The sequence below is a fragment of the Metopolophium dirhodum genome, chromosome 5, assembly GCF_019925205.1.
Source record: "Metopolophium dirhodum isolate CAU chromosome 5, ASM1992520v1, whole genome shotgun sequence".
Taxonomy (NCBI): Eukaryota; Metazoa; Arthropoda; class Insecta; order Hemiptera; family Aphididae; genus Metopolophium; species Metopolophium dirhodum.
The window spans coordinates 3,715,108-3,740,681 of NC_083564.1; the positions used below are offsets into that span (position 1 = coordinate 3,715,108).

The window sequence follows — 25,574 nt, forward strand, 5'->3', positions numbered from 1 at the left end:
AAATAATGTTAAAAACTATGTACTAATTGAACTGCAATAACGTTATATAATATATACGATGATATAATTTAATCGTTTAGGTTACATACATATTTTATTGGTGCGTATACCCATAAATATATTTACCAATACACCACTGGTCTACTCACGCTGTGGTGGTACATATATTAATATATTATAATATTAGGTGTACTAACTATAGACTATAGTATTATAATACTGGCAATATTATGTCGACAAAAATGTGATGGGAGCTCAAGCGTCTTCGGCGAACACTCGACGTGAAACAAAACAACGTGTCGGTAGATGTACATGGAAATGGAATCATTTGATCGTCGTTCAGCGCCAGCAAAAGAAAAATCGAAATACCAACGTAATAAATTATTTTGATTCGTGACTTATGACGTACTTACATAATAGTATAATATTGTTAAATGGAATTTTGAACGACAGAAATATCATAATACCATCGGAGAAGGTATAGTGGTCGTCTCGCAAGATCGGCCGACAGAAACCGATATTGACAATTATTGACATAACGATTGATGGCGTGGGCAATAATTAATAATAACAATATGATATAGGTACCCACATCTTAAGGTACGCATACAGAGTACAGAACAGAAAATTAAATCAACCGTAAACAAAGATCAATAAACAAAACGCTCGCGGTAATAGGTACAACATTATACTATTATTATAATAATAATATTTAAATTAATAGCATTATAAATTAAAATAACATAATGATAATATAGCCATATGTATATAGGTATCTCGTGCTCGCAAGTCGTAATGATTTTAAAAAACGGTCGACAACGTTTGTTTATATAAAGCATAATATGATATTATTACAACATTCGTATATAAGAAGGTGTACAGAGTGTATAGATAGGAACATGATCGTATTTTATGCTTATTTTCACACTGCGAACCTACGGTCTTATATTATGATAATAATATTATTATTGTGATTAGATGACTGGGAAAAAAACAAATAATGGTAAATACGATCAACGGAAAACGATAATAAATAATAATAATAATAATAATAACAATTAAGAGAATCGGAGATTTCCTCGGGTCGGCCACGGGACGTCGGCGGCACTCTCCGCCATTCAGTCGTCGTCTCGCGTCGGTGAAACTGGTTCGACTTTCATTGGCGGCGGCGTCGTTGTCGTCGTCGCAGCGGACATCAACAGCGCCGGATTGGCGACGGCGATTATGTTGCCGCCGCTCGACGATATTATCTGCAAAGTGGAAACGGCGATATTCACTGTTATATTATTCGGTGGCACGTGCGTTGGAAAATTTCGAAAACCCTATCGGCTTGCGAATTTTGTCTGCTGGTTATTGGCTAGTGCCGCCGTACATATTATTAATGTTGTTATAATATTGTTTAATTTCTCTACTTGTCACGTTATCACCGTGTCACGGTAGGCATACGAGTATAATAGGTAGTATAATAGGTACTATATTGAATTATTGAGTTTTGGTTTTATATAGGGGGGGCTTGATAAAAATAATAATATTATTGTCTTGTTTGAGATATTCTATATTTATAAACATCAATATAACAAGTGTAATAAAAGTGTATGCGTGGGAGCTGCCCCCCCGGGGGCGGGGTGGGGGTCTATATCAATAGTTAATACTTATATTTTATACTGTAGTATTGTACCTATAATATATATAGGTATACATAATAATAATATTATACAAATAGGCACCAACTTCGGTTTCTTTTTCAGTTATATTTACGGAGAAGGCAAATATTTTGGTATGTACCCACCTAACTGATAAGTAGCTGGGCTCTGAAGTTGATGGCGCAAAGTTAAAATATTAAATACCTAATGGCTAATGACTTAAAATAAAATGCAAATATGACCTAACGGTGTTAAAAAATGACCACAACAAAATCGGAAATCCATTTATCAATTTTCTTTTATTGAATAAGGTGAGTTTAAAAAGTACAAATATATTAACAAATAAATAATTTTAAAATGTATTGAAACAGCTAGAAAAGCGTATCGTCTAAGACGTTCCAAAAAATTGAAAAAGTCGCCGATTTCCGATTAGTGATGACTTTGGCAAATGCACTCGTTGTGTTTACCCCTAAGTCCGCCGTACACGCATGGTGCTCATATTATATTACGTTATTACGCGTTAGTTATGCATTATTATGTGCCCGGGACTGGATAATTTTTTACCTGGACTTTGTCGTTGAAAAACCGATCAACCAGATGTCTGTTGCCGTTTATGTGGGCGGACGGACTGTGACTGCGGCGAAGGCGCTGAGGTTCTCCGTCGTCTTCGTCCGTGTCGTCTGTATCGCCGCGAGACAAGTTACTCTGGAAACAGAGAAGCCTGTTGAACGTACGAAGAATAACGAGATAAACAGTGTTTTGGTTGGGTTAAAAATGCAGTTACAACATAATATTGCAATGATGTTGTAGTGTACATTGATATAGGTACGCATTTAGTTAGTAGGTATTATAATATTATTAGTTATAGTTATTGTATTACATAAAGCTGCTGCAGTCCAAGCCACGTGTGTGTTGACGTGTCCGAGAAATTTGTTATTCAAAACAATACAATAATATAAATACTATATATTATTTGCATATACATACCTGGGGTTTGAAAAAACACAAACAAAACAAAAGCGAAACAAGCTAAAACAAACATAAACTGAAAAGGTTTTGGTTAATAACGACGCACAAGTATGAATCATAAATTAATAGTAAATTACATTAATGTACCTACATAATATTATATAATATATACACACATACATGCCTGTTAAATAATAACACAATTTGCACATCTAATGGGATATTTACATAATATACAGAATAAATATTAAAAAAAAAAATTTAAAACAAACGACTCTAGCTACGTTCAAAATATACAACAGTAGTATGCATTTTTCATATTTGGTATAGTGTTTTATGCTACTCTATTTAGAATCGAAACGAATTACCATTTCAAAGTTCGGATTTTTCATTCAAAACGTCGTACTTAAGTAGGTACTGTATGGCTCACGAGGATCAGTTTTAATTTTAAAGTATGTAAGTACCTCCATACTTGATATAATAATTATTTTTTATTATGGATTTTCAATATTTTAAAAATTAAAGCACTTGGGATATGAACGACTTATAACTTTAAAAAGAAATAGGCATCAAATAAATAAATAGGTAAATAAATTTAAATTAGAACACAATTTAATAAATCTGAACGCGTATAGGTTATACTTTTATTTTCGAAACACTATTCCTTTGAAACACTGTACCTACTGCAAATCATCGTTTCTTGATGTTACTAAAGTCTAATATAACAGTAGGTACCTAGTTATATTTTGTTTTAATATTAAATACGAAATTAACGTCAAACATTTTATTATAATAAATTTAATTTGTTAGATTTTTCTGAGAATATTTATTTTCATTTGTTAGGTTTTTATTGAGAATCGTATTTTCTTTTGTTAAAATATTTTTATTTTATTTTTATTTTTTATACGGTAATACAATCTGTTCTTTTAGGAACAATAAGAATATGATAAAAAATAAAATGTTAAAATATTTCTGTACAAAATAAATAGTAATTCCAAGTAAACCAAATTTTTAGAAACAAAAATATAAAATATTAATTATTTTATAAAAATAAAATATAAAAAAAAAATATATGTTCAACAATATTGATATTGAAACATGTTATTGTTTGAAGATATTCAAAATAAATATATTTCAGTAATAATTATAGGTGATATCACCTGTAACTATATAGTTTTCAAATATTTTAAAGCAATGATTATTTTTTTTTTAAATTAATGACTGTTTTTTTTTTTATATAATATTAATGTTTTCGTTTTTGTCAATTGTATCAAATATATTATTTTTTTTTCAGCGAATATTGAAGGTAATTAAACTAAAAATGTTCACATGCCGCGAAATTCCCAACCATTTATAGACCATGCGTTATTTGGCGTTATTCACACTGTATTAGTAAAAATATGAAAAATGATATTATTATGATGGATCCGAATTCCAAATATGCACGTATGTGCAATGTACCAATGTGCGTAATTTTCAAGACGAATGCACCATATTAATATTGTCTCCTGACAGAATAACTATTATTTTGTGTTAGTTTTGGGGGACGAAAAACCTCAAAGCGGATCGGTGCCGCTACCTTTACCGCACTCGCCATCACCGCCGTGAACACGTTTTACCTGATTACCGGTATTCTGTGATGGTTTTCCGTCGTGGTGGTAGTCGACGCTGCAACGAGTCATCGAATCCCTCGAGTCGCTAATGTCCTGAAATTTCGTTAGGAAATTCAGTTTAGGCACGAAAATTGCAAAATATTTAGTCGAATAGGATAATAATAAATCGAAAACACATCATAGAGTATTATAATATAGGTACAGGAACTCCCGTAACTCTAAACCCATAACGGGAAATCGGGGGGGGGGGGGGGGGGGGTAGTTGTATAGCGTACGCAAAAATAGAACGACACAACAGACCAGACGACTGTCAGTCATGATGTGCAGTGATGTACCTTTTAAGTAGTGTAAGTAGATACCTACACTACTTAAAAATGACAAACGGATGATGGTTATTTTTTTTCTCTACGATTATTTTCTTAATAAAGCAAACCGCACCTGTAATGGAGAACTAGTATTGCTGTACGACATTTGAGAGTCCGTGTCGTCCGTGTCGAAACCGGCCGACGACGACGTCCTTCCGCCGCTCCTCTCCCTTCGCATCGATCTGCGTGTGTCAGACGGTCGATGTTAATGTTTAGTTTTGCTTAATATTTAACTTTGAATCACATGTGACGCGAATATTACTTGTTTTGCCTCAGGTCGTTCTGTTCCACCAACAGCTGCGCTTGGCGATTCTTCAGGGTTTCCAACTGGTGCAGGACCGCCTGGTCATCTTTGGTGCTCTGGTCCAGCTCCTCTCGGCGATCGTTGACTGCCTTTAGTTCGTCAGCGATCTGATCTAATCGTTCCTGCGAAAACAACACGACTTATCCATTATATAATGTAGATGTAGGACGTAGGTATCTATTATATCATAAACGATCGCCATTATCGAACTCAGCCAGACAAAAATACAATATAATCAAATGGTAATTGGTATCGATATCACATAATATTAAGTACTAACCTACTTAACATTTAAATTATATCATATATTTTATAATTATAGTACCTATATGATATACCTATCCTAACAAAAATACTCCATAAAAAAAAAAAAACGAAAAGTTTAAAAAAAACGGCTCTAAAAGTTGTAATATCGTTTTATAGGTAGCTAAGTCTTTGAACTATTGATATAATTTATGTTAAAATAATTTGTTAAAAATTTAATGGTAAAATCAAACTAAATTCAATTTTTTAGCCGGTTATTTTGACATAAATCATATCTTTAGTTCAAAGAGTTAGCTTCCTACCTATAAAATGATATCAGTGATATCACAACTTTTAGAGTCATTTTTTTTATACTTATCTTTTTTTCGGCAGTATTCGCGTGTATTTTGCCTATATGTGTATTTTAAGGCGCACTTTTTTTTTATACTTAGCTTGAGTACGTGACCCTGCCGACTCGTTGGATATATGATGCGTATAGCGAATGTAATATATGTACAGACAATATTATACATAGGTACAGTAATAAAAAAAAAATACTCAGTTCACAATACTTATTGTGTACAAAATATAATGGTTTATATAATTTTCCTATATAGTATTTTAATCACGCAATTTGTTTCTATCTTTCAAGTAAGTATTGATTATTTGGCTCGGTAGTCGCCCACAAATGTTTATTTACCTGTCGCCGAATTTTGAGTAGTTCGACGTGATCGTCCAGACGGGGCCTCTTCGACCCGTAACTACAGTCGCCGTTCGAAGTCAATCCTCCGAAACTCTGCAGCATGCTTGACCTGTTTTGATTTTAAAATATTTTTAATTTGGCACAACACTTAATAATTAATGATATTTGTTTTACTACGAATGTTTCATGGCGGATTTCGATGGGATATGAAATAATAACCGGATAATAATTTTTTTTTATTTGTTCATTATTTAGGTAAAATTAGTTTACTTGGAATGTCCTTTGGAGTAATGGTATCCCGAGTCACGGACCACTTGTCGGGCTAAAGAGAACAGTTCGTCTCGTCTAGTCAACAGGGCAGGCACCAATTTGCATATCTGTGCGGCAGCCTCGTTTACGGACACCTGTGGGTTTGTAAACATCGTTTTAAAATTCTCGTGGAATAAGGTATATTTTAATATATTTTTATTATATCGATATTTTTTTTTAACTCGGATGTTCTGTTCCATTATTTGTTATCGATATAGCCTTATTCCCGTTATTGGACACTCAAATGCCGCTTTTTTATAATTCACACGTTTCTACCATGTATTTATAATAATAATAATAATAATAATAATTAAGACGGTTATTCACCTCGTGCAATGTCAAAGGTTTTTCTGGTTTCCTTTTGCAATCGAACCGCCCGTAAATAGCCGAATACTTCCTAATGGATTCTATGCGCCTAGGATCTTCTTCCGGCATGTTCATGACGCACTGTAAAACCAATGCATACTATAAAATACAATATAATAATATGTGACATCTTTAATAATCTAGGTTTCATGTAGTGTTGATTCACAGCGTACATTTATACAAAATTAAAGTTAATTAGAGTCGGTAGTCAATATTATAATAGTAATTTTATGATTGGAACAAATAGTTCCCTTAAAACAGTTTCTTGTACAATTATTTAAGTTCGACTTCCCTGCAACACCCATTTCAAATTTCTGGTTAAGACTCGGTGGCTTCATCGTTTATGTTGGATCATGGTGTTTGGACTTGGAGCTCAATACTTTCCAAATTTATTTGAGTTTTACAATGGGGGGTAATACTTCTTCCCGGCGAGAAAACGCCCCATGGGGCGACCAAGGTCGGGTTTTCTGCGCAACCCCAGGCGACACCCTACTAAGGGAACCGGTTTCGATACCCAGAATTGACGCGTTCTCTCGCTGGACAGAGTATAGGTAAAATATAAAAATCAATGTTGCATATGTAAATAGCAAAATGTTCAAAGCTCGAAACTTTCTCAAATATTATAGTAAATGCCATTAAACTTTGTAAGCCTGATATATATTTCCTTCCGTGCATAAATTATAAAAAATATTTTACATACAATATGATACATGAGCCGACTGCTACTTCTGAACAAATGTTTTCATATCTTAAAAGGTTGAAACCCCATTTAAGTAATTTCATGGTAGAAGTCTATTAGTTGTTCAAGTTTAATGAGTAAAAGTTTACTACCTAGATAATTTAAAATTTAAATTATATACTGAGACGGACTACTCTTTTTTACATAATAATTATTAATGCTGATCTGTTTTTCAATTATATGTATATTATAGTATAGTTTTACTGCGGGGTTGTGAATTTGTGATGTGTTATAACACCGTCTCAGTGGATTGACCACGATGACAGTACAAAAGAAATATTAATAACCACATATGACATATTGACTAACTTAGTAAATGGACATATTACTATAAATTATCACAGTTTCACCCCAATTTCTTCAGTTTGAAAAGTATTTTACTGATTGTAGTATGAGTGGTGCAGTAAGATAAAACTTAAAAGTTCGCAACTAGGTAAATACCTATGTTTATTTTATGTTGTGTACTTGTGTAACAGTTCGACTGTATTATATTATATGTGTTACCTATATAAACTTATATGAATAATATTATATACTTATATGCCATCGGTTACTTTTCAGTTAAGCATTGTTTAATAATTTCACTATCCCCTCTATGTGAGAAACTCATGCTTACCTCGAGTTCTTTGTTCGCCTTCCGTTTCGCTGTTTGTGCCTTGGGTTGGTACTGCGGTAGCCTTTGCACTAGTTGCTTAGCTGACGTAGCCAACCGGGCGATTTGTGATTCATCCAGTGACGGGGACAGCTGCAACGGCGATCCTGGACTTTGGCCAGGACTGTTACTATCACCATAGTGTTGTCCAGCCGAAGTTGTCGCTTCGCTCGTTTGCGCAACCTAAAAAACACGTATCAGGTATCACTGATTATAACGATATATCTCTATACACACTAGATAATCATTACTCTGTAGTGTATATAAGTGTATTAGTAAATAGTATTATAATTATATATGTTTAATGGATAATAAAAGTCATTTATTAATCAAATTATTAATTTTAGATTCTGAGCGGAATGTGTGTATCAATTTTACGATGATGTGTGTTTAAAAAAAAATAAGTCTCGTCACATTTTGGAGCTATAAAAATGTTTCAATGTTTCAACACAAATTCAAACAGTTCAAAAAAGTTGAACAATTTAAATGTCTCTAAATAGCGTAAAAAAATCTAAAATATTTTTTCAGTTATATTCCCGTTTTTGTATTTTTTTATATTTTCCTGGCTATTTTGAAAATTATTGTGGTCTTTTAAATTTTGCACTCTCACAAAGTTTCAACTAAATCTAATTGACTACCGGAAACCACCTCAAAGTTGAAGATTGAAGCATTTTTTCTGCTTAAAGAAGTGAGATATTGGACTCAAAAACTACTACAAAAACATACATCATATTGTATAACCTATGATCGTGTAGCTCTATTCAAAATCTAAAATAATGATTTAAAGGTGTACCTATCATATACACTGAAATATATATTTTATGTACCCATTTAGATTTCGATATCATGCCCCGCTCGATATATATAATTATAGAACCTCCGGGGGCGTGCTTGTATGTAATAATAATAAATAATAATAAATATTACATAGGAAATCTAATAATAATATTTACCTGTGGTAGTTGGTTGGTCGAACTGGGCACGGGCGATGGTGACGTGGGCGGCTGGTAACCGTATCCTAGTGGTGTATAGTAACCGTGGTGTATGGATGTCTGAATCAGCGGGTTCGGGCAGACGCTGAGAAACGGCCGCACCGGGTTCGGTGGCAGGACGATAGCACTGGAACCACCACCTGGGACAGGGGACGTCAGCGGCGCTTGGAACATGGCTGCGGACAAAATCCAAGATCGAGATGAGGAAAGTTTCTAAACCATAACCACGGTTTGAATAGGAATTTTAAACATTTGATTAATATAATATATTAATATTATATTATATACTATATACACAGAGACGGCCCCATATCTTTACGAAGACTATCCACTCACTATATATTTAATATTAGAAGCCTATACCCGGTGTCGAATTGAAAATGTCACTACATGTACAATATTATATTATACTATTATCGTGACTGCAACTGTAGTGATTCAATAATTGTAAATCTGTAACACTGTAACATAATTTAGGTGTATATAGGACAAGCGGGCATTCACACTATACTTGTATTTATATACATATAGGTCTGCTTAAGGTATATGTACTAATGTGTCCTATCCAAACCAACCTAAATCATTTATCGTGTATCCAGACAGACGTACAATATCATGCCATTATATAATATATGTTTTAGACACTTAGAGCCGTTCTTACAATGTCCGATTAAGTGTCGGTTAACATTAACCGGACATTGTAAGAACGGCCCTTAGAGTATTGACTATAGGCCAACTTAATATATGTATAAATATAATATATTTAAAAATATAAAATACATAATATACACATATATAGCCATTATAGCCTATAGGTATACACGTGATTGCCCATATAATATCCGCGTGGATGGTTTATGGCGGTGCGTATAAGGTATATCGGTGTTTATTATTATACACGTTACGTCATTGTGCATACTACATAGTATTTAAACATTAAAAAACGTTCAATAGTGAATAGTGATAAGTTCTAAGGATTTTGGTTTTATGTAAGTACTTTTCTTGATACCCATTTGAAATTACACGTATGCTCGGTACAATTATTTGAATACTAACTTATGAATCTAAAAGTTAAAACAATGGTCAAACCGTCAGTAGCTCCTGGACTAAAATGCGTATTATTATGTTTGTGATAAACATTTAACGATATGAATGACATTAAGATAAACGTGCAGATGTAATCAGAATTTTCCAATGTCACACTTTCATAATGTTAATAATAACAAAGTAAAAAGGTTCGAAATTTAATTGATTCAAATGTACACGTGTCAAAATATCTTATATACGTCAAATTTATTGTCTAGCATCGAAATGACGTATACTCAATAATTATGCACTAACTTTGTAGGTATATAACTATAATTATTTAATTTAATGTTTATTATAGTAAATAATTAGGTATTATGATAATCATATGTAATGTAACAACAAGATAATCAATTAATACTAATAATAGTAATAAAGAGTTGTACAATAAATTATAATCAACTTAAGAGTTTTAATATTCAGTTGAATATAAAAGTTAAACATAGTATTATTGTAATAATATATTCAAATAAAAAAGTTTATTTAGTAGGAACTATAATGGTTTATACATTTTTTAAATTAAAATTTCGTTAGGTTAGGCTAATTGCTTAATCTTGTTCTATTTTATCTTAATTGTTTACCTGATGTAAAATGAAAAACACTTTTATAGTTTTATATTATCTTTTTTAGTTTATAGATTTTGGAATGTTTTCTTAAAACGAATTATTGATGGTTCCTAAAATGAAAAACTCTCAATCCCAGAATTATGTACTTTATCCGCCGGGTTATCTGAAAACCCCTCAACACATTGCAGCTGCGACAGAAAAATTGATCGAGCAAACTTTTTTTTGTCTTTTTTCCCTCTCTCCTTCACTCAACCCTACCACTCTCTCTCTCTCTTTCTATCTTTCCTACTCCCTCATTCTCCTACGTTCTCTCTCTTCCCTCGATTCGACGACGTTGTTCCACAAAATAACAAGAGGTAGGACTGGGTAGAGGTTTTATGATTCGGTTCTTTTTTTCCTCCTTTTTTTTGTTCCTTTTTATTTTTATTTTTATTTTTATTTTTTCCCCTCTTTCTCTTTCTCTCTCTCTCTCTCTCTGAGCGATTTCTCTTGTAACGAGAAAAAAAAGGGGTAGAAAAAAAACCAGCAGACTACTATATATACCCACACACACACATATACACACACGCACACACAAACGTATCTACAAACGCGAGTGTATATATATATATAGGTGATCCCGTTGAAAATTTACACCACAAAATGTTCAGTTCGTCGGATAGGGGACGGGAGAAGCTTTTGGAAAAAGTCATATATAATTTTTTTCTATTGCAAAAGGTTTTCCCTCTTGGATTTGAACTTTCAATGTTCATTCTGGGTTTTGTGTGCAGGGTAGAATGGACGTAAAACAACAATTTCCCTAGAATTCTGTCCATTTTTACATTATTATTAATTAAACATATTTAGAATTTTTATTTGTTATGTCTATACATTTTATGAAAATGTTTATGATTAAATTCCAACGAAAAACATACTGTCAAGGACTTATTATTAACTAAAATTTTAAAATTGATAAATTTAAGACAAAAAAAATTACAGTGGTAACCAAACAACCACTAATTAATTTATTATTATCTTCATAAGTACCTATACATATATTACTCATCTGTATACGATCACATGATAATAGTCCAGTCCATATAATTATTCGGTGAATTAATTCTAATAAAATACTTAATAAAACATATATTATTGATTTAAATGACAAAATATTAATTAAGCTACAGATTAATTTTGAAATATTGCAGAGCCATAATAGAAAAAAATTTGTTTTTCATATACCTATGTTAAGTTTGAACAAATACATTTATTGCTATTAAAACCATTACTATATAGTATACTTTTCTCAAAAATGTTAAAAATAAAAGCCGCTTGTTGAATAATGAAACAGAAAATAATTGTATTAATAATTCAAGTTAAATACTAAACAGCTGGTAAATTTCGTAACTTAGATGAGACGCTGCTGGGAATCTCGTTGGACGAATTGATATTTATACGTAATCGTTAATCAACTAAAAACTAATAAGTACAATATATTTTGAGTGGGTACGTTGCAATCATTTCATACCTTATTATGTCAAAGAACATGCGTTGCACCTTGAGAAATACAATACAATGGTAAATATTGCATTTTCTTTACACCTATATGATACATGCATGTACTTATATTATATATATGTGTGTACACTGTACATATTATTATAGTATATAAATATACCTATGCATATTCGTATGCATACAAACCGAGGAACTACACGCCGCACTAATCATAATAATAACAAAAGGAGTGACTGGTGTATAGAAAGGGTTAAATAATAATAATAATAAACCCGGTGGCTCACCAACTGCTCCTGCTGCTGTTTGGAACCTTATTCATTGTCATTCTCTTACGTGCATTCGAGAATATTATTATTATTATTATTATTATTATTAGTTTCATTAGTATTCGACCTACATGTATATTATGCCTATCGAAGGATTACCATTACCTACGACCTACCTACTGTTATAATGACCCAACGACATTTGGTCAACGGGCCCAAAACACCGTTCGTTGGTAATAATGCATTTATACATTCGTCCCAGAATAATGATCAATCAATTTTACTACGAAGAATCATGAAACACGTGTTTTTAAAACGTAATGTAATCATTTATGATAGCTTACAAACATGTTTGGTTTTACCTATGTTGCAGAGTGAATTAGTTTTCATTTGTTTACATTACGCACTTACTAATACGTAGATACATTTCAAATATTAACTGTATTATTAGTTTAAGCGTAGGAACTTACTTGGGTTGCTGACCCATTCGTGCAAAGCTTTCTGCAACCGTCTGACGTGTAGTGGTTTTGACGCCATACCGACCAGTGCCATTATCTCAAGAAATTCCTCTTCGCCGGCGTCACAAAGCTGTTGCAAGTCATCACCTCCTGTTCATTACGATGAGAATGTAATAATATTATATGATATAATAACTTTAATTTTGACAGTAAATATATTAATACTTTCTGCTTATAATAATATTTTTGAATAGCAGCTCTTTAAGTCTTTCGTATGTTTTTATATCGTGTTAATATTAGTAAAATTTTTATATCATAGTATTATATTGATAAATTGTATTATTATTTATTGGTAGGTATGGGTTGTGCATTTGTGAATGCAATTTAATATATAAAAAAACAAAATCTACAAGACATGTATATATTGTTTTTAAAATATTTGTATAATTTTTCATGTAGATAAACCGTAGAAACAAAATTAAAAACAAAGATTATTATCTTTTCAGGCTTAAAGATTTTATGTAGAATCAGGTGTCTTTGGTTTAAAAATAAATTCATAAAATCGACAACAAACAGTATTATCTATTATTATTTATAAAGAATAAATAGAAACATAATATAATTATTACGATCGGGTAATTTAATCGATCAACTGATTATTTAATTTCAAGTATATTATTTTGTTGAGAATATTTTTAAATTAATTTTTATATTTTTATAATACCAGAATTTATTGTATTCTTTTTCATTAGTTATAAAGGATATTTAATATTTAAACGAGTTGGATGAGAACTAATTCACGATAAAACAAATCAGAGGTGAATTTTATCAATATTCAGATATTTCATTATTTAATTAAAATATTCAATGCCAAAAGGTAAACAATAATTATTTTAATGAACTCATCTTATGCTAATAATACACTGGAGTAATATTTAAAATTATTAAATATTTTTTAAATAAATATACTTTAGTAGGCTCTTTTATAAAAAAAAACGAATCAAGAAGAATATCGTGTATATTAGGTATATAAATTATAAACGATATTAATGGATATTTTTTTAAGTAAAAACATAATGCAATTCAGATTGATTTAAATTTTGAACTTCATTATTACATTAATATTTTATTAATTCATTGTCTTGTGTAGAACATTTCAACGTTTTATTCAAACCCATTAATAATTTCTGTATGCGCGTAACGTAAAAAAAAAATTCATAATTTCAATTAGGTATGTAGATCACGTCTACTCTAATTATTATTACTAAATTGGTTATTTTTTTCAATGGACCACTTTCCTATAGGTATTAATGTGTCCGTCTTACCCATTTCGAGTAGTGTGTCGTAATACGCTAAAAGACTAGCTCTCTGCATTACCCTGTACAATTGTAATTCAGCTTCGTTACTTGGACTGGATGTCATAATCACTGCAACACAATACAATTTTTACAATAAGTATATCATTTAATAATTAATATTTTAAAACCAAATTAGAGATAATAAAGTTAACGTTCAGGTTCGGTGTATTAAAGATGTGTGCATACCTATATATATACATATATTATATTACTAATATTATTAACACCTATTTATTCGTATTTTTAACCTTTTACAATAGGCCTTAACCTTTACACGATTTTTTTTTCATTTGACGGCGGCAGTGGCGTCGAAAATGCTATTATTATTGTTATAATATATGTTATAGGTATAGCAGTGGTAGCGTTTAGAATTCAGGTCACCGATAATAAATGTGTCTGCTGCTCCTACCCTCCCCTCCAAAATCATTTCTGAAGGGTAGTGTTTTTATTTTATAATATATAATATATAGTGTTTTCCTTCATTCTTGCGACCAATATTTTATATTTTGCGACTTTGTAGGAGTTTCGTTCTTTCATTATATATGGGTGGTATACTAGTATAATAGCCCCTTTTGCCCCTCCATCTATATATTAGCATCAGCTGAATTACATATGAATATATATGATACGTGAAGAGAATAATGGCTGAGCGTACTATCCGCCTTGTTGCCGAGGAGAAGAAATAAATGATTTTTTTTCCCTATCACGTGGTATTATTGTATTGAATTGGCGTCGCGTTGTCGTTGCAGTTGCATCGAGAACTGCAGTTGACGGCGCCACATTGACTATATACGTTGTGGTCTGTTGAGAGAAACTTTTATGATTTTCGTGGTTCCGATTAAAATAAATTGCCAAACCGTTTATGTAGTCAATATATAATTTATATATACAGCGCATTCATAAGAACAATTTATACTTGTTATAGTTGTTTTCAGTTAAAAATTTTAAATTTTATCTAGTCTGTTATACGAACACTGCTGGAGTTTTTTAAACTTAAATAATTATAACTATATATACCTAGTTATGTATTCATATTTCTATAATAGTTCGTTACAGATAGAAAACTATAATAATCATAACTATTTTGTGTTAAACAGAGTGCGTGTACATTTTATTCAGCGCTCACTGGTTAAATCCAATCAATGAAAATAAAATAATAAATGCTTCAGATTAAAATAAAAATACCCTTACTAATTTTAAGTAAATACACTTGAATAATAAATTACTTATTTCTCAACAAATCAAAATAATAATTGTTAAAAATTATTATTATGGTTACTCGGTGTAATAGCAACAATTCCTTAATCCCCTGCAGCAGTTGTATGAATAACCGACAGTGCGCGCTGCAGCGGTGTTCGCCTAATATTATTTATTATTATTATTATTATTATTTTTTTTTTGTTAAAGGGTTGGTGGTCAGGACAATATTTAAGGTGGGGGTACCTTCTGTTTATTAACCAGAGGTACTGTAGTATACCAACGTGTTGTTCTAACGACTTCCTGAGCTATAAAGTGACCTGGGGCCGTCTAGTCCGTTGTAATTATTGCACAACGTACATCGGACAGCAGCTGAGGGTTGAACTCGTTTCAAGGCTACCAGCGGGGTGTCCATTATTATAGTGTAAAAAAAAAATAAGATAAAAACAACACAGGTCAATAATATTGACCTTTAATAATATATTAAGGACGCATCACGTATTATATTGTTGGTATATATTTTAGATGATTACTACCAGCCACTGACAAGTTAGTTTCATTGGTTGTCATTATACGACGTTTATTATGAATTATTATTTACTAATATTGTTATAATGTTTTATTTATTAACTTTCTGTTTTTAGCACTTGAATCAAATTATACACACAAGTGATGTTTTGATGTTTGAAACATATTATAAGCAGTTATCAGTATTTGATCAGTTTTGATATTTTATTTGACCCTTTCAGACTCAAATTACTTTGGATTTAATTTTTTTATAATATTCTTTAAATATATTATACAACATTATTTTAGTCAAACAAAAATAATAACTAATCAATTAAATAGGTATTAAAAACAAATAATTTAAAAAAAAAAATATTTTTATATTGGGTGATTCATAATATAAAATATTACGCCGTGTTTTAACTGTGGTAACAATACATAATGTTATACTATTTGATTACCGTTGAATGTCGAATATGATCTACTTTTTAGAAGTGAATAAAATATATAATATAATATAGGTATATATGTGGTATACTATACAAATGTTACGTGCGACGAGTTTTTTTCCACATAGGTAGATGTAAATGGTCTATGTAGTAGATGCGTTGACTGGGATTTAAATAAAGAACAAAAACATCGAAGAAATCGGTTTGAATGCTTAACAGCAGATGTGGCCCGTACAATGGACGTAACAGTAAGTAGAAAAAATTATGTGAAAAAAAATTGAACCAGAATCTTCTAGTAGATAAAAAAAAAGATGGTATATATATGTGTAGTGTGTACACATCAATTAGGGCCCGTCCATCTGTCTTTGGGTAGTCCATCTATGTAAATGAACCTTTTGTACAGCCCCAGGGTCAAATATGGGTATGATTTGTTAACTGATCAAACACATACACACACATATATAATATGTGCTATACGTACGTGGACGTTGTGGGAGATATGAGGTCAACGATCTGGTTAAAATAACAAAACACCTTTTCATGTCGTGTAGCTGATCGTATTTTGATAAGAGTCATATTATGATGGCGTCTAATGTTTTTTTTTAGGTATGATGTATGGGATTTACGAGACCTTGGATAGTCGGATAAATTGTCAATAACAAGGTTGTAATAATTGATAAACAAAATTTAAACCCAATTTAGTCGTATTCCATGACCAACATCGTGCATTTATAGGTAGGTATAGGTTATTAGGGTCTATATACTATAAATAAGAGATCTTGGGAATAAAATGCGTATAATTGAATATTGAATACTCAACACATTAATGATAGATAAATATTATTTTGGATTTATAACTTTAAAAATGTATACAATCACTCATGAAACATTGTTCAGACCTTTAAAAGTTTTCCTATTCAAATGTTTAGTTTTATATTAAATTTAATAGAAATAAAATTAAGAATTTTGAATTTTACATAAATAAAGAGCTACGTTATTTAGATTGAAAAAAATATTTATGTATAATATTGGATCTTCATGGTACCTACCTATAAACTAATTATAAAATGTATTTTAAATTGAATTTAATTAATTATTATTAAAATTACATTATAATTTGATTAAAAATCATATCTATTATAAGAGACCACATTATCAAATTTCATAAAACATCAATTTTCTATTCATTGCACTTATGCAAATGGAAAATTAATAATATCAAATAGTAATTTTTTATTTTTATTCTCATAAAAATAACCTATATATTAGTTATTCAAATTTACGGTTTATAGCTATTTAAAACATGATTAATTAATTACGTGATTTGGTTGTATTTCATAGCTTAATTAATAAATTGAATTAATTTTGTTGAAACGATTTTTAGCTAAAAGATGAAATACATTTAAAATTATTGTATAGACTGTTTAGAGTATTAATTAAAAATGTTTTATAATAGTAGGTAGTTTTATATAAAAAAAAAACCTCAAAAAAAACATAACTGACCTAAATATTACCTAATACTTTTTATTTTTGTTTACTTAGTTTGTAATGTGTAGGTTTTTATATCAATTAGGAAAACTAGATTAAAGTTTTCTCACGGTATTAAAATCTCGAGAGGCCAAAATAATATATACGTTTTTTTCGAGATAGAAAAAAATTAAATTATATACAGTGATATACCTAAACAAAATATGGAATTATAAGTAATTTGGGAGTGTAAAAATATTAAATTATATTCCACTAGGACAAAATGAGGTTCAACTTCTAACTTCAATGCTTTTTTTTATTCCAAACCTTCTTTGAGTCTCATGCTGATGACGATCGAGAGAAAAAAATGGACAGCAAAAAAAAAATAAATTATAAAAAACACCAGAGAATGTGAACCCTTCAGGCAGAACCGGTGGTTCTTTTTGTTTTGTTTTGTTGTTTTTTTTTTAGAGCCGAGGCCATTAACATTATTTTTTTTTTGTCTTTTTAAAGTCCGAGAATGTCTTTATGCATGGGAAACATTAAAAAAAACAGTACCGTAGACGGAACATAAAAAAAATAATCAATACACCTAGAGTTCTAAGAATAAAAAAAAAAATTGATAAAATGAAATGGGGCCTGGGTGCATTGCGCGGTATATACTGTTGAATGATAATGAGTTTTAATAAATTGGTTCCAGCTGTTTTGATGATTAGGATTTTTTTCACCCGAGTAAAATGATGATTAAAGTTGAAACTTCCATGGTAAAAATAATGTAAATTATTTATCATAATAACCACATTATCAACTAACTATATCAAACTGCAATTTATTAACAATAATAACAATAATTAAAAAATAATTATATACATATTAAGTGAAAACGATTTTAATACAAATATAATGATGACAGAGATACATTTGAAAAAGTATTTTTCAAATATAATAATAATGTTTATTTTTAACGAAAGATTTATTAACTATTAATTATATAACTAAAATAGTATAAATTGTATTCAATATCAAAAATAAATAGGTAGGTACTTTATCTTTACTCTAAAGGCAGATTTTATGTTTCCCGTCTTAATATTATTATCTGTTATCTGATTTATTCAGTATGCATTATGAAAAAATAATTGAACATTTATTTTATAGAAGAATAAATATAAATACCTAATTTAATGCAACAATATCGAAATGGTTGGGTGATCCATAAGATAGACAGGAATTATTTTTAAAATAATATGTTATTTTGCCGGAATGCATTTTTTGGTTGAAAAAAATGTTTATAAATTATTAATCAATGGTTTAGAAAAGCGATTGAATATGAATAGTGTTTGAAAGTGTGACAGGAAATAGTCATATCATTAATCAATAAAATTATAATTTACAACTTAAACCTACCCGAACAAAAAAATGTCGTACTTACATGCTAATATCTAAGGCTAAATTATATAAACGGTTTAATTCAATTAAAACTTAGATGCGTACCTAAATATTAAACGGCGTATTTACATTTAAGTAGGTTATAAAATCTTATTGGTTTTTATGAATATTCAATAATAGTTTAAAAGATAAAATAATCTTTAAATAATATTATAATATACCGACACAGATATTAGATATTAAGTGACAATATGCGCGTATATTATGTACATAACACTGACACAATTATAATTATATTATATTGATAAAATATTAAAACGGTTTAAAATATAAAATGTTTACTAATTTAAAAAAAATAGTTAAACAATATATCTACTCGTTTGAGTACTCAACTGTTTTATTTTTAAAATAAGACATGTATTATTAATATTAATGTTACTTTAAATTCTTATTTTACACTTAAACACATATACTTTTTAGTCAACAATATTTCAATTATTAAGAAACTGGCGATCGAGTTACTAATTGAGCCCCGGCCAGGTGGCATCCACAGTTCACACGTTTAGCCTATAGTTGATCTCTATAATTATATTATTTCAAATTATATAACGTCTAAAGAAGTAAATGATTGACATAAAAAGAAACACCTGCCCCGAATTATATAAATATTCCCGTAATAACATTCAAGTATAGATATATTTTTAAAGACTTTCTGTTTATAAAACTACATTTGATAGTAGGTACAACATATTTAAGCAGTATAATATAGACTATAAAGGTATAAAAAAAATATATCTTTATGTATTTATGTCGGATAGGGGTAGGTACCAAAAATTGTTGAGTCAATACTTACTCGAAATACTCGATATAGTATATTATAATAAAGAATTATAAGACATTTTTTTCTTTTGAACATTCGCTATTTATCTATTCCACTGCATAAACTAAAACCGATTCAATCCCTTTCTGTGGGAATACTATCTCTGTAAAGATCCCACTCATGAAACAATATTCGTATGAAAAAAAATGTTGTCCAAGAAAAAAACTACCTCGCATTTTGTTCACGTACATGCAAATATCGTGTGACTATGTTAAAGAAAAAAAGTCGTCTAATTTTTATACTTCTACATTTTTTTTACCTAAAACAATACTCAGCTGCCAGTGTATAAGTACGGGGGTAGGTAGGTATGCGTGAGAATGAGAGGAAGGGGTCACAGGTGTTTTACATGCATGTAATCCGTCTGATGCATGCAAATGCTCGTCCACGCTATTATAATATAATGTAGTGGAAGAGAAGAAAAAAATTTACCCTGCGTGAGATTCTATAACGACGGCATTGTCTTTGTAAATTTTTTTTGTCATCTACAACCCTTTTCTAAGGTCATCTCCAAGTTGGTGCAAAAAACGGACCCCTTTTGCATAAAAAATTACTAAGACTTTTTTTTGGCCACCCACCAAAAAAATTGACTCTATACACGGTTAGATGTACGAGATGGTTCATCCCCAGTGGGGTTGTTTTTTTTTCATCATCCATATAAGGATAATTAAGGGTGTGAGGGTACGTCCGCCATTTCGCTACCCTCCGGTATTGTTTAGGGGTGGATGCTATTTTTTGTTATTATTTTTTTTAAGGTTTCGTTCTACCCTCCGGATGACTGTCCCGGCCCAATGGTGAAGCGGCAGGGGTGACTGAAATATGGTTGGATGGGATCAACGGTTTTTGTAACGTTTTCGCAACGGTTTACTAAAAACTAAAATGGACGAACTAAGACTACTGATTATAGTACGAATACACGTGTATAATTACGGTATCCATTTTTTGGTAAATCGTCATAGAAGATTTAAATTTGTTTTCATTGTATAAACTCGCGTAATTTTGGGTAAAATTATTTCGTACATACTAAACAACTCTATAGCTTATGTGGCAATAACAGAATTCCTGCATATAACTGACCAAAACCCATAGTGGAATATGTCTTAGAAATATTCTGTATATAATTAAAAATTAAAATACAAACATGATTATTCTTAAATAAAATTCATTTTATATGATCTCATATTATAATATTTGAACCAATTTTAAACTATAAAGGTAAAGTAAATAAACAATAAACCGGTACACTCTACTCTGATTTTTTTTTTTTTTTTTGAAGTATGTACAGTCTGGGCCTTACGGAACGGGATTTTGAATAAATATTTATAATTATTATTTTATGACGTACCTACGAAATACAAGAATAACAAAACTCGGCGTGGCTTCCTGTTAATTTCTTCTTGTTTACTGTTAAACATGATTTCAATTCTTACAGAATAAATCAACAGGACACTTTTGTGATGTATAGGTACACACATTATTATTTAAAAACTATTTGTGCCTATATTATATTAATATGCTGTAGGCATATTCTTAGAGTTTTTAATTTCTTTTTGTTGAAAAATGTATACTATTGATGAATAACTGCATTAATGCATAATGAATAAAAGTGGGTCAGTGGTGAGCAAGACTCAAGTTGTAATGAATTAGCCCTGAAGCGATTTTCTGTTTGATTTAATGAATATAATTGTATTTTAATGTTCTTAAGAATTTCGTTATAACGTAATTTATGTAATTATGATATATGGGTAATATGTAGCCATATTATATTTTGCATGCCATTAAATTAAAATCTTAAGAATAATAAAACAAATAAATACATTTATCTATACAAATAAAACTGAAATCAAGCAAAAGAGGAAATCTTTGTTATGGTTTGGCTTCGAAACTTCTTATCCAATTGGCAAGCAGTTTTGTTTTTAAATGAAAGAGGATATCACGGAGTCATATAGAATTGGTACATTTAACGGGCAACGAAGTGCCAGCGGGATCAGCTAGTGACGTATATGATGTATTTGTTCACTGTATCATTGGTAAAGTGTGATGGAATTATTGTACCTTTAATATGTCATAAAGTCTGTAAGAAGTACATATTTTATAAAATAATAATTATTATTATAGCATGGGCATTAACAAAATATTATATTATAAAAATTATTTCATTTTTTACATTTAATAAAATACCTATTTATTTATATAACTTACAGTATTTTGTAAATACTAGATACATCATTCGGTAAATTTTATTTTTATTAAATCCAATACTTACCAATATACTTAAACAAAAAGTTTAGTAATTTGATTAAAATTAAAGTATATACTTTTAAAGGAATACAATTTATAAAAATGAATTATGTGGCATTTTTGTTCTATTAAAAATTATACTAGTTTAAATATAAATATTTATTTATAGGTAATTAAATAACATTAGGTAACTTTGATACTGTTTATGGACGTACAAATTATTTTAAAAGATTTATGAGAAATTTAATTGTTTCACACATTAATACCTATTTGCTATGTGATAACGTTAATATTTGACCATCTATATTATACTATAATATATTATAGTTTTTCCAAAGTAATAAAGTTATACATTATATATAAATCGATTATTCAAACAACTACAAAATAAATTAAACATTTTTTTTTATTTAATTAAATAAATAGATTAAAAAAATCATTGTTCGACATTTTTACTAACGCTATTGAACTTTTAAACAAGATAAACTATACGTAAATGTTTCTGAAGTACCTTTACGGTTTTGCCATTTACATTTAAACAAAAACTATATACATTTAGTAATTTAATTTAATTGAAATATAATAAGATCAAAAGAAATCATTGAAAGATTTGTCCTCGAAATGTAATAGGATGGTTATGCTTTTAAAAATGAGTGCAATAAAACAACATCAGAAAAAAAACCACAAGTTTTCGTTGGATGGCGTGTTACTTTCGTGAAATAAAGAAATGTTAATATATATACCTACTCACTTGCAACGTTTGAAAAGAAATTTTTTCGTTCGTGGAATTAACTTTAAATTACGCATTTGATTTTTTCTTGTGTCCGATGCATAAAATACGCCGAAGAAAAGCGAATAGCAAGAATGAATGATAAAAAAAAAAATAAACGTAGAAAGAAAAAACTGAATTCAACCTCTACGCTCCAAGGCATATCATCAGATAAAGCGGTTGGATGAAAAAAAGCAAAGAAAAAATTTCTCAACGTCCTATTTATTGGTTGAAATACGTTTTTTGTCTTTCATATTATCATTGTGTTACATACGTGAAAATATTATATCAGTGGAAAAAAAATTCTAGGAAAAATCACCAAGGAAAAAAAATAGAAATAAATAAGTCGATATTTTACCAATATACGTGATGCATAACAGAATGAATGAAAGCAGTATAGGGATAAGAACCGAAAATATGTTACAGAAGGAAAAATCGATTCGTTTCGTTGCTATAATCATAATTATATTACACATATATTATGAGATGATAAAAACAAAATTAGACGCCTACGTGTTGATCAGATCACAATATTATGTTAAACTTAAACTGTTAAAATTAAAACCGTTCCTTTTCAAAAACCACTTAGATAATATTTATTTTTCCTTTACGCACGTACGTACCATCAAATTGATGTGTAATTTTCTTCAGTTCAGAATTCAACCAAAATGTATTACACAAAATGCTATTAAAAATACTAGGGTGCAAAAATGCAATATCGATGTCACTTATGTAGTTCGATAAAAATTGTTTAATCTGAATAGAACTCCTAGAGTGAAAAAATTGAATTATGTAACAATATGTGGATAAGAAAATTCGTATAGATCAATTGAACTTTCTAATCAGATTACACAAACAAATTAATTTTTGAAATACATATAAATATTAGTGTAAACTAAGAAATATCAAAAATACGTCAAAATAAACACGTCCGAAGGCCAAAGCATAAAAAAAATAAAATAAAACTTGTAACTCGTATATATTATATATTATATATATATTTTAAACAATCTTCCTACATTTCGTTGTATAATACGTTTAACACATAATATTAATCTAATATCTAATATAAATAAATTGTTTTACATAATTTATTTATTCAAAGAATAGTTTAATTATGACCAACTTTGAATAAAACATTTGATTGTTATATGAATTAGATTTAAGTAAGTAGGTATACCTGTAGTACCCAATTGTATTAGTTTGGACAGGTTACTGCAGTGATAGGGTCATAAGAATTCTCATATCTTAGGCGTAGGTACAATTGTATATAAAATAATACTTGTATTATAAAATACATTCGAATGCAGTAAAATTATGTACTATAAACGTATCCTACTGGAGTTTGGATAAAATCGCAATTGTTTGGATTTGATCTTCGAGTGCTTTGGAGGATTACCAAGATAGTCAAAAAAAATCCCTCTTCAGCGAACCAACGAGACACGGTTTTTAATAGTGAGTGGTGGTCATACGAAACTGTTCCAGAGGCTCTGACTCCAGACAAACAATTATGTGCAGAAAACATAACAGTTTTTTTGAACCAATATCGTTAATTTAATGTACGTATATAACTGCAGTATACCTTCATCGACCGAGTCTTGATAGCTCAGATTTGAAGAGGAATGCAACTAAATTCGATTTGTGTATTTGTTTTAACTGTACAAGACATAGGCGGTACACGTCTATTATACAACATTGATCATTTGAATGTACTCGAAAAAGTGGTTTGATCAAACAAATCATCGGGAACGATAAAAAAAATGTTCTTAAATGTGTCCATGTTTACTGCCTGTTCATATTGTATTTCGTATATTAATCGTTATAATAATATAGTCTGTGTCTTAAGTATGTACAATGTGTGTGCTGCCAGTGCGCAGTAATCAAAGGGCGACCTGATAGCAATACGGTTTGTGCACGGCATTGTTGTGAGAAAAATGTGGAATGAGCCGAGAACAAAAGTTTAAAAAATAATCGAAAGACCACTCACTTGTGCCGTTCGAATTCTTGCTCAAGATCTTCGTGCCGGAAGTATGTTCCGCCGGAGCGCCGCCGCCGACTGCAGGGGACGTGCCGCAACAGTTGCCCCCGCCGTTACCGCCGTTGGTCGGCGGCGTGCCGGTAGACCGAACTTCGGCGCTTTCGTTGGCTTCCATAAAAACTACAACGGCCGGTAAATAAACGGCGTTTCGTGTAGTCCGTGAGAACGCGATATTCACGTCGACATTGTGTTGAGTAATAGAAAACACAAAAAATATGAGAGAGGAAAGAAAAAGTCGCAAAAAAAAAAATAAAAAACAAATTAACAAAAAACCATTACATTTAACACAATCTCATACGATACAATAATATTATAACAGTACAAAAAGTTGTAAATAATTCGATAAGGAGTGTAGTAGAGCTTACGTGACGAGCTTTGAAATTTAATAATAATATAATAAATGGTATATTTTTATCGTCGAGTAAAATATAAAATAGTGTCGATCGGCGGCGTAAGCGTCCGACGGTTAGCGGGCCCGTGACGATTGCCGCATGGCGACTCCGGGATACTCGAG

The 25,574-nt window shown here is 30.2% G+C and overlaps 1 protein-coding gene across 2 annotated transcripts; it reads right to left on the bottom strand.

Annotated features, from left to right (window-relative positions):
• LOC132944094 (NGFI-A-binding protein homolog) lies at positions 1–25,574 on the bottom strand. 2 transcript variants are annotated; one of them, XM_061013266.1, is made up of 13 exons: positions 25,010–25,574; positions 14,097–14,198; positions 12,784–12,921; positions 8,860–9,074; positions 7,871–8,089; positions 6,477–6,596; positions 6,111–6,244; positions 5,838–5,949; positions 4,853–5,016; positions 4,664–4,772; positions 4,232–4,318; positions 2,208–2,348; positions 1–1,250 (listed from the first exon to the last, which is right to left on the bottom strand). In XM_061013266.1, the coding sequence occupies exons 1-13, from the start codon at positions 25,173–25,175 to the stop codon at positions 1,119–1,121; spliced, it is 1,839 nt and encodes a 612-aa protein (XP_060869249.1). In that variant the 5' UTR covers positions 25,176–25,574; the 3' UTR covers positions 1–1,118. The 2 variants fall into 2 exon arrangements, 1 of the variants encoding a protein (XP_060869249.1); XR_009664415.1 differs by lacking the exon at positions 1–1,250 and having other exon boundaries at positions 2,213–2,348; positions 2,631–4,318.